This window comes from Varanus komodoensis, unplaced genomic scaffold, assembly GCF_004798865.1.
Source record: "Varanus komodoensis strain SLA01 unplaced genomic scaffold, ASM479886v1 scaffold107, whole genome shotgun sequence".
In the NCBI taxonomy this organism is placed as follows: Eukaryota; Metazoa; Chordata; class Lepidosauria; order Squamata; family Varanidae; genus Varanus; species Varanus komodoensis.
Window position 1 is genome coordinate 121,878 of NW_025335305.1, and position 16,607 is coordinate 138,484.

Sequence of the window (16,607 nt, forward strand, 5' to 3'; positions counted from 1 at the left end):
AGCTTCCAGAAACGTGCGCCTGGCACCCCTCTTCGTTTTTTCCAGCACCAGGTGAAACTTTATTTGCCAAATACTTTAATAGTTCTATTTTTATGTTCATTGCTATTATATTTTATAACTTTACCTCTGCATAGATTTAGCTGTGGTCATGGTGGGTGGATTATGTGCTGTTGTCAAGAAATATCAGCCCTTATTTGACAAATGCAGATGAGCAGTTATTTGAACAGAATCAATTTTTAAAAGTCAGAATAACCCTAAACATTCTGTAACCTATCAATATTCGTATGATATAGAACTATTCTGTTATAAGGAATCTAGTGGGTCATCTAAAAGGGTAGCAAGATACTCTATTATACAAATATGATTCACAAAGTCCTGGTGCTATTTTTACTTCAAGAAAAGCAGGTTTCCCTGGAACAGTTTTCTGGATTTCCCAGTAGTACTCCACACCCTATATATTCAGTGCTATTTATTGCAGTTTATAAGACTTACAGATATAACTGACTTACAAAAATTATTTGCAGATTTGTTGTAGTTTTGCCCTATTCAAACTCTTTGAAGAAAAATATGATCAAGATTTGTGAAATCACTTTCATCTTAATGCCCCTACCCCTCCAAATGATTAGGTTATTGACAAGATGGGGCTGAACTGAATTATTTAGATCTGGTTCTGACTTTTTCAGTGGCAGCTACAAACCACTGAGAAAAATCCTATGTAACTCCCAGGTGACATTGTTTTCCAAAAGTTATTTCAGAAATCAAAGACAGTCTTTATTATGTTTTGGAATAATAGTTTTCAGATCTAACAGCAACCTTATGTATGAGTTTGTATCTCCTTTTCTTTACTACTACTAATTATTATGGTTATACTATAATGAAAAGCAGCTTTCAATGTGGCTGATTTTGAGTAGAGGAGAGAAAGGGAAAGCAGCATACTTAAACCATTCCATGTGGGTATTTTCCTGCTACAAATTTACTCTTCTTTTGCTAAATGCTTCCCCAGGCACATGCATGTAAAGACGCATATAGAACTCCATGATATGAAAATCAGGTTGTGGGAGGAAGGAATTGGAGTGAGAAAATGGCCTGTGCAAAAATAAAAAAAGTCTTAGCTGTCTTCCCTCCCTGCCAGTTTCCTGCTCTGAATGTTCCCCTCTCAAAGCATTTTAAAATGGAGGTGAACTGTGTTGAGGATGTATTACACATATTTGCATATATGCAATATATGGTGTTCCTCCCTTTTAAAAACAGAAGCATAAGTTATAGGCCATTAAGCTTTCCATCCATTTCTGGGGTGGTAAGCACTGTTGAGCATCCTGAAAACTGAATGAAATGTTAGGAAACAGAAGGATTGATTCTTGTTCAGTACAAAAAAATAAAAGCCAGTGTAGTATAATGGTTAGAGTTTTGGACTGGGATTTGGGAGACTTCAGTGCTAGGGACTAGCAAAAGATGGATGCTGAGACATGCTGCCCAGGCAAGTGGGTCAAGCTACCACCTTACTCATCCTGCCCAGGACTGTGTTTGACTGCCTGAGAGAAGTTACCTACTGGCTGGAGCTGAAGAGAAAAAGAAAAAGAAAAAGAAAACCTTCTTCAGGATGAGATTGCTTGCTAAGTTGAACCAACTGCTGAAGACCACTACTGCTAAAACAGATGGTGATGGGGATAAGCTGGTGGGAAACAGGCCAGCAAAGGAAGGTCCTCCTTTCTCTCTGAAAAGAATCAGTACTTAAAAAGTCAAAAGATCAGCTTTTGAAGACTGTTTTGCCTCTGCAATATGTACCTACTTGTGATATCTGTCATGATGATAGATTGCCTTGAGATGGGAGCAAGTTTTGTCCTTTCTCCAGTAGCCCTGCTGATTGAACCCAATTTATTCCATCTCATAGTACTTAATAGGGACCATGGGAATTAAGCTGATGGCCATATACTCCATATCTGCACCTGTTTCTTGGACATGGCAGTGCCAGTGTGATGGTGAGGCAGAAGCCAAAAATTGTAAAATATGTTGGACTACTGCGTTCTCTGCTGATTGATTTAATCAACCAAATTCACAGGCTGCCATGCCAAAGCATGAAGAACTAAAGATCACAATCAGGTAAAATTTGAGCTTAAACCATTGCTGAGCTTGAAAAGTGCATAGGCAGGGCCAGCTAGACACTTTTTCAGGGACAACTAAATGCAATGATAAATAGACATTCCATGTCTTATGTCTTTAGCTCTCTTCCTGGCCATAAATGGGCTTTAGAGGAGGGTAAAGGGAGATGAGCCAAGGAGCAGGGCCTGTGGAGTTGCACCAGTGCCAGTCAATTTCCCAGCCTTCTTCCCTCCCCCTCACTGGCCCTAAATCTAGCTGGCAGAAAACAAGTGTCTAGAAAAATGCAAGGCACAGCTGTGGCATGTGGGAGATGTAGGACTTTCTTCTGTGTAAACTTCAGTAGGGTTGTACCCTAAGGAATGCTTGATCACAAGGCTACTAACATGCAGAAATCCCACAAGTTAGGAAGTTGTCTGAAAAGTTCCAGAGCAATAAACTCCCCAGCTCAATTTTTGGACAGTATTTTAAATGTTACTTTGTGGCAACAGAAGTGGATCCCATAATTACACACTGAGCCATTTGACACAACACAGTTCTACTGGACTTCTATTCTGTGATTTCAGAAACAATTGACAGTACAATCCTATACATGCCTTCTCAGAAATAAGCCCCACTGGGGTCAGTAACTGTATAGAGCTGGAAATGAGGTACTGGAGAAATTGCCTTGAATTCTGAAGTGAAGCCCTTCTATAAAGGGGATGGAAGAAGGGTGGCAGAAGAAGAAAAAGCAAAATGGTTGCCTTTAAAGTACTTGCTCATTCACAAAATGGCTACCATGGAGTGGGCTTCCTCATTCACAAGGAAATGCTACCACAGTGATTAAAGCCTAATTCATGATAAAAACTCTCTGGAATAAAACAGTTTTCTGTCTGTATCCTAAAAGCTGATGAGGGAGAGTGCCAGGGAACTCTTGCACAGAGAATTTCATCAGTGGGGTGCCACCACCCAGAAAGACTCTCTGTATCTCTGGACAGCTTGCCATACATCACAACAGCAAGGACCCACATAATAAATCCTTTTTGGAAATTCTCAAGGCATGGGGGTGATCTATGGGATGGGTTGCTCCTTCAGATAAGTGGAGCCCAGACTAGATTATGATATATGGGTCAACACCAACCTTGAAAAAATTGCTTTATTTATTTATTCATTCATTCATTTTAAAAAATTGTATCCCGCCCTTTACAGTGTCTCAGGGCAGCAGATTTGGATCTTTAAGGTCTAGTGTTGTATGGCCCTTATGACTTGATCCAGCTAAACATCTAGTATCTATGTCAAGGGTGGACAAGCCACAGCCCATAAGGGGCATGCAACCCCCAAGGCCTTATATGTGGTCTTTCTATGGATGCCTGGACACCCACTTAAATTCTTTGCTGCTCTCCACCCCCTGCCCCAGAGATCTCCATACAGACTCTACTTTGCTGCTCCCAGGTGGTAAGTGTGGAGAATCTTCATGGGAAGGACAGAGTGGACTGCAATTTTATGCATGTTTAGAAAGAAAAGAAGCCCTGCTACTCCCAGCATTCCCCAGTCAGCACAGCCTGGTGACAGGGAAGAGGTGTCCTGTAACTCCTGGCATGGCATGTTGATGGCTGTTATGCTCTATCAAGCACTTTGTTGTTAATTTTAATGGTTTATGATTTATTCCTGAGAGAGGGAGTGCTAAAATTTAGTATTTACTAATTCTATTCTTTTTCCTATTTTGGTTTTATCTAACTTTGTTAATTTACTCACGAAGTTTATTCTTAGTATTATTGGCCTTTGTAGTGAACATCATATTGTGCTTGTACTGTTTTATAATGTTGGATTTTAACATGTTGTAAGCCATCCAGAAAGCCTATGGCTAGTGGAGCAGCATATCAATGGATTAAATAAATAAATAAGCCAGCTCCAATTTATAGCGACCCTGTGAATGAGAGTCCAGGACAGCCCTGCTCAGCTTTTGTAAAGGCTGGGGCTTCCTTTAGGGAATCCATCCATCTCATATTTGGTCTTCTGCTTCATCTTCTGCCTTCGAGCTTAGAGGCTTTCACCATGGCCTCAGGTCTACCATTTGTGGCTGTGGAACAAGAAGTCTTGTGTCCCATCTGCCTGAAATATCTGAAAGACCCCGTGGCTTTGGATTTGTGGCCACAACTTCTGTCAGGGTTGCATCACAGGCTACTGTCAAACGTGGGAAGAGCTTTGTGTGTATTTGGAGTGTCCTGTTTGTAGATCTCTGATCCAGAAAGGGAACTTCCAGCCCTTCTGGTTTGCTTTCTTTTTCCTTGGTGCAGGAGTTGGCATTTGCCCATCATTACATGTCATTCTGTATTAAATGTCATTCTGGTGTTTTCAGCCCAGTGCTCCTGTCTATAAAGAACACTTTGAATTTTGTTTCTGTCTTCCAGGATCTTAAGTGGGGAAGTAAGTCCCTTAATCTTTGCCACATACAACTCTAGCCCACCCAATTTTGTGTCATCTGCAAATATGATAATTGCTCCCTGCACTTCCTCATCCAAATCATTAATAAAAATATGAGCACAGGCCCAAGACTGAACCCTGTGGTGCCCCATTTGTTCTTAGTTTGAGAAGGTGCCAATGAGAAGCACTCTTTGAGACTGATTCTGTCTAGCCCACTTTTAGCTAGTGTGCTAATCTTGGTATCATGGAGCACTTTGTCAAAATCTTGCTGAAGTCAAGATAGATAACGTCCATAGCATTTCCAGAGTCCACTTTCAAAAAGCAGGGAAATTCAATGATAAAAAAAAATCCGTCAACTGAAGACCGGAAGCTTCTTCGTGTGCACTGCGGCCCTCCAAAGTCGGACATTGGAAGCGGAGCCTGTTTCCTTAGCAGACGTGCCCGTGTGCTGCCGCGCCGAGCCACGAACTGGGCCTCCTCACCAGCAGCGAGCAGGCGCGGTCCAGTTCATGGAAGGGTCCGGCTGCGAAGGCGCTCAGGCTCGGGTGCTTCGTAAGTCCACGCGGGGCAGCCCGGCCGCTTCCAGGCAGCCCGGCCTTCCCGTCGGGAGCGGGGCGAGCGGGCCCGGGGGAAAGCGCGCCCGCCGGCGGAGCGCAGTGCGGCGGCCGAGGCGCTTGTCGGAAGGAAGGGAAAGCGCGGGGCCGCTCTCCGCTGCGGGGGTTAAATGAGCAGAGCTGCCCTTGCTAGAGAGGCTGGGAAAGGCGGTCGTGAGAAGCCCGCCGTGACCGCGCCTCCCGCGCGCAGCCCGGAGGCGGGGGAGGACGCGTGAGAGTCGCTCGTGGGGAGCGCAGGCCCGGGCAAAGCGACCGCGACATCGGTCGCTGCCGGGGGAGGTGGGCCAAGCCGCGGCGCTGGCCGGGAGGGGCACGGCGGGAGGGCCCCGCCGCGGGGTGCGAGGGGCCGCTCCGTGCGCTGCGGCTCCCGGGCGCCGCGGGGTCTCTTGCCGGCCCACCGGGGCGCCGCGCTCGCTCCGCCTTCGCGCCGGCCTTCCTGCAGCGCCCTCCTTCCGCGGGCACCGGCCGGGTGCGGGAGGCGGCGGGGCCGCTTCTGTGCCCCGGGGGGAGTGCAGGCTGGATGCCCTGTTTCCGCTGCGCCTGGGCTGGGTCGCCGCCGAAGATGCGGGGAAATGGCTTCCCCCATCCCATCATAACGTCTGAACTGCTTGTGGTACCTTGCTCTTGAGTGGGCAAGTCAGTCCCCTAAGCTTTGCCAGGGACACCTCTAAAACGGTGAAACCCAAAGGTGTCAGAAGGGTGAAAGTCCCATTGCAAACCGGGGGAGAGAGCCTTCCGTGTTTGCCTGGGGGTCCCTTGGGGGAGCCTATGGATTTCAGAGGGGCGTATGGAATCTCCTAGCTCTAGGTCAAAAGGGTGGCAGGCACAGCTGACCTCCTGTCTCCTCCACAGGCAACCCAATGGCAGTGGAGGAACAGCCGGGATCCCCTCTTCTTCGTGCTGGGCTGGGAAGATCCGCCCTGCGAGAACCTCAAGTAAGGGAGGGACCGCTGGAGAGAGGATGTAAGCAGAGGAGAGCTCTGCGGGGTTGGATCTAGTCGAGCACTCTGCACATGCCTCAGCAACCAGTGCACACAAGCATACTGCTTCCGATGCAGGGGGCTACCAGGGTTCCCCTCTCTTTGTGGCCCTCTCCTCCTTTTACTTTTGGAGCCCAGTTAAGTTGGCTGGGAGCTCTTTCATTCCTTAATTCTTGTGTGGGCCTTCCAAAGTTAGTCACAGGAGAGGCTGAAGCTGCCTCTAGATTATACCTGGAGGTCCATTCAGAGTGAAGGACTTGCCACATAAAAACACAAACAGGAAGCTTTATCATCTTGCATGCTAGGCATTAATACCATTAGGAAATAATGCTGAAGAAATCTTGCAGTCTTAGCATTCTTCATACACTTTTGGCCTGCCTTCTTTGTCCTGATTAAGTAACAGTTTAATGAGACCTAGTTAGTTTGCTTAGTTTGGTGGACAAAGGATATATACCTTCTTGTAGAACACAAGAAATAGCTTTGGAAAACAAGGAAATTGAGGTTTCTTGACATGCATCTCATGGTTATCAACCCTTCAAAACTCTGTTCCTATGTAAGGGTCACAGCAGGCATGTACATTCTTTACCAGTTTCTTTGCTGAAGGTCAAATTGCTGTTGCCTGACATTGTTTTTATTTATTTTGTGTGTATGCATGTTCTGCATCTACATCTTTTTACCTTCACGGAACTGAGGGCCACTTACATATTTCCCCTCCTCTCAATCTTATCCTAACAACAACAACAAAACAACAACCCAGTGAGGTTGGTTGGGCTGAGAATCTTTGACTGGCCCAAAGTCAGCCATGGGCTCCATGGATGAGGGGCGACTAGAACCCAAACTCTGGACTCCCAGTCTCAGCTTCCCAAATACCACACCACACTGGCTCTCTGTGACTTCTGGGATCCTGCAGAAAATAATTCAAAAACACACCCAAAGGTGACTCGTTCTTGCATCCAAGCTCCCTTACAAACTGAGAGAGTCTTTCTGAATGCAAGAGAATTCTCCCCTCTCTTTCAGTGGCTGCTGCTGGCCTTCGAGGAGGTCGCAATTTACTTCTCCAAGAGCGAGTGGGATCTCCTGGGTCCAGGCCAGAGAGCTCTGTACGTGGACGTCATGCTGGAAAACTATGGGAACATGGTCTCACTGGGTAGGGAGGCTGCCTGATTGGTTGTTTAGGAGGGTGGGAAGGATTGGGATTCCTGGTCTTTCCAGTCGGATCATCTTTCCCAGGGGCTGATGGAGTCTTGCAGGGGTGTGCATGCAGTGGGGCTGGCATTCCTGTCTAAACCCTGTTTGATCTCTGGAAGGCCAAGGTGACCCTGGCGGGTGACACAGTTGCTCTCAGCCCTGTTTCCCTGTTGTGCAAGGCTGTGTGGTCTGTGGGACCTCTCTAAACTGAGGATGCATTTATCTAGGCATGAGTCCAGGACTTACCACAGACCCCTCCAGGGGGGGGGAAGGTGTGCAGAGAGGCTGCAGGAACGCAGTTCAGTTGCATAGGCATGGTTATTATGGGGCATGAATGTTGCAGCTGCCAATTTCAGGATGACTGGCATTCCAGGGGGATATGGGAGAACTGAATTATGTATGCATAGAGAAAGCTCATTGCAGTGGCAAAATACAGGTTTTTTCTTCCTTATGTCAGTGTAATGTGAATCTTTAAAAAAACGTTCAGCAACCAGTAAAGGAAATTCCATGTAAATAAATAAAAAAATAAATAGCCCTTGGAATGTGTGACTATATTGTGGTGATTAAACCTTCTCTTTCTTTGAAAAGTTCCCAAACCAGACCTCATTTCCTGGCTGGATGAAGGAGAAGATCCATTTGTCCAGGGCTCTGAGGAAGGGAATAATTTGGCAGGTATGGGCTTAGCTTTGTGGTGGGACCATTTCTTGTTTGAGAATTCCAGGGCTTCCTTGCACATTTCTCGTGGCATCCTCACCCCATGAGCTTGATCTACTCCACCACAAGGCATGTTCCCCAGATAAATGCAGAGGTGGCCGGATCCATGAATGATCCATTGAATCCTGCTGATGGAAATACTTCATGGCTTTGAGATCTACCGGATACTGCATGCAGTGTAATTCCTGTTTTGGGGAGTCGTGTATTCCAGCAGTAACAAGGTTTCAGGAAGGGGTCCACGATTCAGAAAGGGGAGAGAGAATTTGCAACGGAGGCTGCTAATGGGACTCTGGTGCAATACTTGGTTTCTGTCACAAACTCCTACAGGATTGTTCTTTTATTTGTTTGCTTGTTCCCAAAACAGACAATTGGCAGAGCAGTGAAAATTCTCAGGAGCCATTTCTCATCTCTCTGGAAGCTTCCACGCATGAACAGGGAAGAGAGTTATTTGGGAATCAAAGGGGAAGAGAACATAAAAAGAGGAACAAGGCAATAGAAGATAAGAAGAACTCCTTAGCTGCTCAGGTTTCTGACATCCATGGATTCCTGCGCTCTGAAGAAGGCGAGGAAAAAAAGACAAGAAAAACTTTTATAGGGTGTGGGGACATATTTGAAAATAATGGAAAATTAAATATACTGTACCGAACCCACAGAAGAAAGAAACGCGTGGAATGGAGTGACAGTTTAAGTGTTTCCTCAAGTCTTACACTCCATCGTGGAACCCATAAAGGTCTACAATCATATAAATACATTGAGAGTGAAAAGAGCTTTAAAGACCAGTCACAACTTAATTTACATCAAACAACTCATACAGGAGAGAAACCATACAAATGCATGGAGTGTGGAAAGCACTTCAAGAGACACACACAGCTTTATGTACATCAGAGAATCCACATGGGGGAGAAGTCATATAAATGCATGCACTGTGGCAGAAGCTTCAGTGGTCGTGTTAGCCTTAAAATACATCTGAGAAGTCACACAGGAGAGAAATCATATCAATGCATGGAGTTTGGAAAGAGCTTCAAGCAGAGTGCAAACCTTACTATACATGAAAAAATTCACACAGGGGAGAAACAATACAAATGCATGGAGTGTGGGAAGAACTTTGGAAAGAGCTCGAATCTAACTAGACATCAACGAACTCACACAGGGGAGAAACCATATAAATGCATGGAATGTGGAAGGAGCTTTGGTGAGAAAGGAGCACTCACTAAACATGCAATGGTCCATACAAAGGAGAAACCATATAAATGCATGGAGTGTGGAAAGAACTTCAGAAAGGGCGCAAATCTGACTAGACATCAAAGAACTCACACACGGAAGAAACCATATAAGTGTATGGAATGTGGAAGGAGTTTTGGTGAGAATGGAGTACTCACTAAACATGCAGTAGTACATACAAAGGAAAAACCATATAAATGCATGGAGTGTGGGAAGAACTTTAAACGTAGCTCAAACCTTGCAGCACATCAAACAGTTCACACAGGGGAGAAACCATACAAATGCACAGAATGTGGAAAGAACTTCAGGAAGAACTCAAATCTGACTAGACATCAAAGAACCCACACAGGGGAGAAACCTTATAAATGCATGGAATGTGGAAGGCGCTTTGGTGAAAATGGAGCACTCATTAAACATGCAACAGTCCATACAAAGGAGAAACCATATAAATGCATGAAGTGTGGAAAGAACTTCAAACACAGCTCCAACCTTGCCGCACATCAAACAGTTCACACAGGGGAGAAACCATATAAATGCACGGAGTGTGGAAGGAATTTCAGTAAGAGCTCAAATCTGACTAGACATCAAACAATTCACACAGGGGAGAAACCATTTCAGTGCATGGAATGTTGGAAGAGTTTCGGTGATAACGGAGCGCTCACTAAACATAAAAAAACACATACAGGGGACAAGCCATATAAATGCATGGAATGTGGCAAGAGTTTCAGGTATAGTGGACACCTTAGCAAACATCACATAACTCACATGTGGGAGCCCATATACATGCATGGCATGTAGAAAGAGTATCGGTGGAAGCTCAAGGCTTAGCTTGCAACAGAGGTACCACACACGAGCCATACAGATGTGAGGAGTGCAGAAAGGACTCCAAAGAGTTCTTACATCCGTGATCTCATCCAGAGGAAATTCTATAAATGCAAGAAGTGTGGAAAGATCTTCAGTTTGAAATAATACCTGTGGGTGTATCAAAGAACTATACCTGGCACTGCCGTTGGGAAAGGGAGTTCAAATGGGGGTGGGGGCATTGGTGGGCTGAAAGAGGAAGTGAGTGGAGAAGCCAGGCTATGAGCTGTCCTGAGACCGTTCACACCTCCTCCCCTCCCGCTCCAAAGTCCCCAGCTGAACAGGCAAAAACATTCCTCTAGCAGAAATGCAAATTGGCAAGGACTGCAAGGCGTGCAGCAGCTCACTGTTGTGACACGACTTGGGTGGCTTCTGCTTTTTTAAAATATGGATTGGTTGATAGATTTATATCCTGCCTTTTCCCTACAAAGGGCTCAAGGCAGCTTACATCTCCTCCTCCATCATATCCCCACAACAACAACCCTGTGAGGTAGGTTGGGCTGAGAGTCTGACTGGCCCAAAATCACCCAGTTGACTCCATGGCTGAGTCAATTAATTAATTAATTTAAAACTTTTGTATACCATTCGCTCCCAAATGGTCTCAGGATGGTCTTGTAATAAAATGGAATGCAGCATCCATTCTATACAATAAAAACCCACTTAAAATCCCAATCTAAACCCTAAAGTACTAGGAAAATAAAAAGGGTTTGGCCTGGCACCAAAAAGAATAGTGTTGGCACCAGGCAAACCTCTCTGGGGAGTATATTCCACAACCAGGGTGCCACCACAGAGAAGGCCCTTCTCCAGGTAGCCACCCACCTAATGTTCATAGAGCGTTCCCAAAGAAGGACCTGGGACCCAGACCTTCAGGTGCAGGCAGGCTCATAGGGAAGGAAATGCTCCTTCAGAAGGATATCTGAAGCTATAAAGCCCTAGCCATTTAGGGCTTTATAGGTCATCATCAGCACCTTAAATTGGGCCCGGACTTCAATCGGTAGCCCGTGTAAATGGTAAAGGACCGGCGTTGTATGTGCATATCTGTCAGTCCCTGTTAACATCCTGGCAGCTCTGTTCTAAACCAAGTGAAGTATCCGGATCATCTTCAAGGGCAGCCCCACGTAGACTGCACTGCAGTAGTCCAATTGGGCAGTTACCAGAGCGTGGGTCACCGGTGCCAGGCTCTGCTCATCCAGGAAAGGGCACAGTTGATGGATCAGCCGTAGATGGAGGAAAGCGCTCCTCGCCACAGCGGCCCCCTGGAACTCCAGGGACAGCTCTGGGTCAAGGAACACTCCCAAACTGTGCGCCCTGTCCTTGTATCAGTGAGGGAAAAGAAAGGTTATAAGGCACGCTTCATCAGATATATGAACTACTCGTATAATCCTTAGTCTGCAGATCTGTCTTTCCTATCAATCGCTATATAGAGACGGATATAGAGGAAATAATATGACTGATGAGGTAACGTTTGATGGAAACAAAATGCTGAAAATAGAGTCTGCGACGATGCTCAAGCTTAAATGTGTGCAAAATAAACATTGCTCATTTATGGCAGCATTAATGGATGAGAACATCACAGCATTGTTGTGATCGTTAACGCCCAAGTTTTAGTGACGTCCTAAGAATATAAGAAGTGCTGTGATGGATCAGGCCATATTTAACGTTATGAATATTATTGTATTAAGTAACTTGGTTTAATTTTGTGTGGCTCTGCTGTTAATATTGTATTTGAATTTGTATTTGCTCTGAGTATAGTATTGTACTTATATTGATTGTGTATTTTGCTATTGAAAATATTTGATCAAGTATTCTTGAAGCAACAGCAGATTTCACACTAGCCTTACTTGAAATAAATATTGCTCTCTAAAAAATTCAATTGTATTTGATTACATTTAATTTCAATATTCTATTCTTTTATTAGGATTTTTTACTGCTTGGGTTCTGGTTATTTTAGAGAATTTTCATTTTTGGCACTATATTTAAAAAATAATACACAAAATACTATACACACACACAGAGAGAGACACAAAATACTGTGTGTGTGCATGCACGTCTGCACATTTTATTTCTGCCTCAGCAGTCCCCGAAATAATTTTCCTATTTTTGCTGGTTCCCAACTGTAAAAAGGTTGACAGCCACTGGCTTTGAAGGAAGGTACATCTGGAGAGACATAATACAGGTGTATGAAGTTATGCATGGTCCAGAGAAAGCAGGACATAAGCCCTGCTGGATCAGACCAAAGGTTCATCCAGTTCCGCGCTCTGCTCATGGTGCAAAGCAGCTGCCACTGGATCCCTCGAGAATTCCTCCTGCCCAGGCTCCTCGGCAATGGATGTGTACAGGCAGGCTGCCTCTGGTGAGGGCGGCAGCACATACCCAGCGAGGCTAGTAGCCCCTGGTAGCCTCCTCCCTCATGGCCCTCTCCCGTCCCTTTTTAAAGCTATCTGGACTGGTGGTCATCGCCACTTTCTGTGGCAGCAAATTTCCCAGCTTGTGCTTCGGAAAGAAGTACTTCCTTCTACCTGTCCTAAACCTCACACTGATCAGCTCCATGGGATGACCCCAGGTTCGAGTGTTGTTGGGAAGGGAGAAAAACGGTCCTCCCTCCCTCTTCTCCACACCATGCCCTTGCTCCTATTTCCAGACCATTTACGAGTAGGCTGAAATGCACTGGTCACAGTACAGAATGCTGTGGGACTCCACTGGTGACGTCCCTCCATTGGGAGAAATTGCCATTTGCTCCCACCCTCCGATCAGGCAGCGATCCACAAGAGCCCCCCGCCCCTTTTACTCCCTGACTGCTTCGTTTGTTCAGGAGCCTTTGCCAAACTTGGTCAAAAGTCTTCCGGAAATCCAAGTCCTCAATGTTTAATGTGTCCATGTGCTTCTTGACACCTAAGCGGACAGTGAGGGCCACCTCACCCACCCGCCTCCCCTGCCCCTGGGTCAGACCTCGCCGTGCTGGCGCTGGGAGGCAGTGATGTGCGCCAGAAGGAAGGGGATGGGCCAAACGCTCTCAGCCTTGCGCCATCCTGCGTGATCGTACGGCTCGGGCTGCACACCTGAGGAAGGACGTCCTCCACTCACACGCTGAGGCCGAAGCAGGGCTGTGCGGTTACCCTGCCCCCAGTACTGCGTCCTTGGATCGGGTGCTGTTGGGAACCCGTGTGTGCGTACTCGGTCGTACGCTGGTTCAGCAGAAGCAAGCATTAAACAGCGGATTGCTGCTTGCACCTGCATCTGTCAGGCTCCACACTGAGATGCTGATTAGCAAAAGGCGACAAAAATGGATTATTTACTCACTGGCATCCATACGGAATGCGTGAAGGAGAGCGGCTGGCGTGCCCATGGGGGACATCTCAGTTTGTTAGACAGACGTACGGAGGACTCGCGTGACCCTTTTGCCTTTCCAGATGAGGTGAGAGGAGAAAAGGGACTGCTCCAGCGGAGCAACGAATCTCCTTTTGTCTACGGCATTCCCCTTTTGGGTAGACAGAGCCACGCAGTGCTGCAACCCCCCAGCAGATCCTCTCTGCCCTTCTGCACGCTCCTACTTTGAGGCTGTGGCCAAACCGCAGATCTCAGTACCACCTCTTGGACTTCTGCCTTCTGCACCCCGCAAGACAGTTTACCCTAACTTGGCATGTCACAAATGCACTCCTTTCCTTGTATGGTTGTGGTCTGTCTTTAATTCTTTGGATATCTACCGCTGCCACCAGAACGTTAATCCTGGTCTTTCTTGGGTCATGCCCTGGAAGACCCTTCCCACCTCATTCACCCCGGCACTTAAAATCTACCAAGGTGGACATGCTAAAGCCTCCATCATATGTGGAAGCTAAACTAGCCCTGGTACTATGGAATTGTTCAGACGCAGCTGAATATTTTTGTTCAATGAGCTTTATGTTTAGTTATAATACTGTATTAAGCTGTTTTTTCACACAATACCTTCAAAGGGCTGCATATATTCCTTAGTAACAATTAACTGTCACCAACCGAAAGTACAATAGGAGGCAATCTTGGCAGTTGTAGAACAGTATATAACACATGATTCTTTGGATGACTGAAATTTATGTCAGCAATTTGCAGTACCTTTCCTCCTCTAAAACCATGTGGAGGAGGTATACACTACTGTCTCCACATTTTTACAATTATTCTAATAACCATTTAAACAATATAGCATTTAAATCACATGAAGTGTGATTTTAGGTTAAATACTTGTGGCATATATGACCAAAAATTAACATGAGATGCTTTGCTTTAGCATTGTTGGTTGTTTATTTGCATTTTTATACTGCCCAGTAGCCCACAGACACTCTGGGCAGTTTCCACATTCATTTACTAAATACAAATAAAATAAACATGCTAAATTAAATCAGTCATCAGGGAAGCCTTCTCCATGTTTTGAAATTCAGTTCACATCAGCCAGGCCAAGTCAAAAAATGCTGGTGGTTGCAGACCAAAACATGGGAAAATGAAGTTAAGAGCAGCTGGGATTTGTACAACGCTAGTCTCCAGCAAGGCAGGCGTGGCTTTAGCAATGCAATCCTATGCATTTTTACTCAGAGGTAAGCCACCCAGACAGCAATGGGACTGACTCTCTAGTGTGTACGGAACAGGGAATGTGTCGTCTTCTGGATGTTGCTGGATGACAACTCTCACTTCTCCACTGGCTGTGCTGGCTGAGGCTGATGGGAGTTGGGGCTCCGACATAGGGAAGACTGCATGTTCCCCATCCCTGGAAGTAACCTTTCCTGACACTAACAAATTTCACAGGACTGGGTGGTTTATGTCTATTCAGCTGTGAAGCTGGCTAGCTGTCCTGCGTCCATGTTTCCATCCCAAACTCACTGATGGCATTCTTGAAAGGTTAAAATACCATGTACAGAAACCAAGGCTTCTGTGGGAAAAGGTAGAACCCAGGGAGAAAATTGCATGAGTGAGATCTTGACTTCTCCACTCACCTCCGCTTTCTGCCCACCAATGTCCTGCTTTACCCCCACTTTGAAGTCCCTTTCCAAATAGCAGAGTGTCAGGTACAGTTCTTTGATGTTCCCGACAGTATTATTTCAAATTGAAGATATTTGCACACTTCTTGCACATGTAGCTTCCTCTGCATGAGCTCACTGATGTACATAAAGCAGTCTTTGGAGCTCTTTCTGCAGTCCATACATCTATTTGGCCCTTGTGTGGGACCTCAGATGCAGGCCAAGCCTTCAGCTTCCACTGATACTCTTTCCACACCTCATGCATTTATATGGGTTTCAGATGTGAGCACTTCCTGAAGTTCTTTCCACACCATGCATTTCTTTTTTTTAATAAATTTTATTATTTTCTCTACAATCTAACATTAAAAACATCAGTTATTTAAGACATTGGATATTCTGGGTTGACATCTTACTCTTTTTAACAGTCAATAACCATATTCAAATCTACGCATAGTCCCGTTTCTCTAACCAATAATAAAAAGAGTTCCAAGTTTGGTAGAAATATGCATCCTTCTTCTCCTTCAGAGACAAGGTCCATCTGTCCATTTCCGTGCAGTCCAAAATCTTTTTTAAGATCAACTCTTCAATTAGTGGCTCTTCATTCCTCCAGTGTTGAGCAAATACAATCCCCGCCACAGTAATTACATGTAAAATCAAGTATATAGCTTGTTTATCAAAGTCATCAAGAATAATGCCTAATTTTAAAAAAAACTTCAGCTTTAAATTTGTGTTTACATTTCCAACATCTATTTGACATATTTGGGAACATTTTTGCTAATCTATTTGGTAATAGATACTATCTATAAAACATTTATAAAGATTTTCTTTATATGAAGTTGCTAAGGTTACCTTAATATTTCTTTCCCACAGCTTTTGCCATTTCTGTAACTCAATATTATATCCAACATTTTGTGCCCATGTTATCATAGTTTCCTTGTTCATCTTTCATTTTCATGCCCAAAAGGAAGTTTTACAATCTTTTAATCATTTTTCATCTGATTTTAAAATCATTTGATCAAATGTTGTTAATTCCTTATGAAAATCATACATTCTATAGTCTTAACATATCTTGATTGTATTTGAACTTTGTGCCTCCAAGAAGTGTCAATACCCTTGCCACATATAAGCATGCCATCCCACTTGTAAATCATGTCCTTCAAGATATAAAATTATCTTATTTCTTGGAATTATCCATTCTCCCTCAGAAGTTTATGCCTTCTAACATAGCTTAAGTTGACTCTATAAACCAAGTCAATCTCTTTATCAAACTCTTCCAGATCAAGAGCATCTGCTAGCATAGTGTTTATTAAATCACTTAGGTCTTCATTTTTTGCCTATGGTGTATTCTGAAATCTTAGATAGTCAGACACCTTCTTCATCTCCAATATGGCAACCGAGTCCCAGAGTGACTTATTTGTTTGTGTTGATTGTTGCATCTCTTTATCCATCTTTTCAGTTTTCTTATCAATATCATCAGTCTTCTTTTCCATTTCTTGTATTTTTGTTCATTTTGTCCTATTTTGAGTTGAATGTCTGCAAGTTGATTA

General features: G+C 44.7%; 1 protein-coding gene across 1 annotated transcript; it reads left to right on the forward strand.

The window, feature by feature from the left end:
• Nucleotides 1–2,065: 2,065 nt before the first annotated feature.
• LOC123018012 (zinc finger protein 708-like) lies at nt 2,066–10,533 on the forward strand. The gene is made up of 6 exons (XM_044419750.1): nt 2,066–2,100; nt 4,901–5,052; nt 5,967–6,049; nt 7,112–7,241; nt 7,871–7,954; nt 8,361–10,533. The coding sequence occupies exons 1-6, from the start codon at nt 2,066–2,068 to the stop codon at nt 10,013–10,015; spliced, it is 2,139 nt and encodes a 712-aa protein (XP_044275685.1). The 3' UTR covers nt 10,016–10,533.
• Nucleotides 10,534–16,607: the final 6,074 nt, after the last annotated feature.

Excerpts from the sequence above, each read along its gene's own strand:
- LOC123018012 (XM_044419750.1), top strand. The coding sequence starts at position 2,066 with ATGCCAAAGCATGAAGAACTAAAGATCACAATCAG. Across the intron at positions 5,053-5,966 it reads CGCTCAGGCTCGGGTGCTTC|GCAACCCAATGGCAGTGGAG; the intron begins GTAAGTCCACGC and ends TCTCCTCCACAG. Across the intron at positions 7,955-8,360 it reads GGAAGGGAATAATTTGGCAG|ACAATTGGCAGAGCAGTGAA; the intron begins GTATGGGCTTAG and ends TTCCCAAAACAG.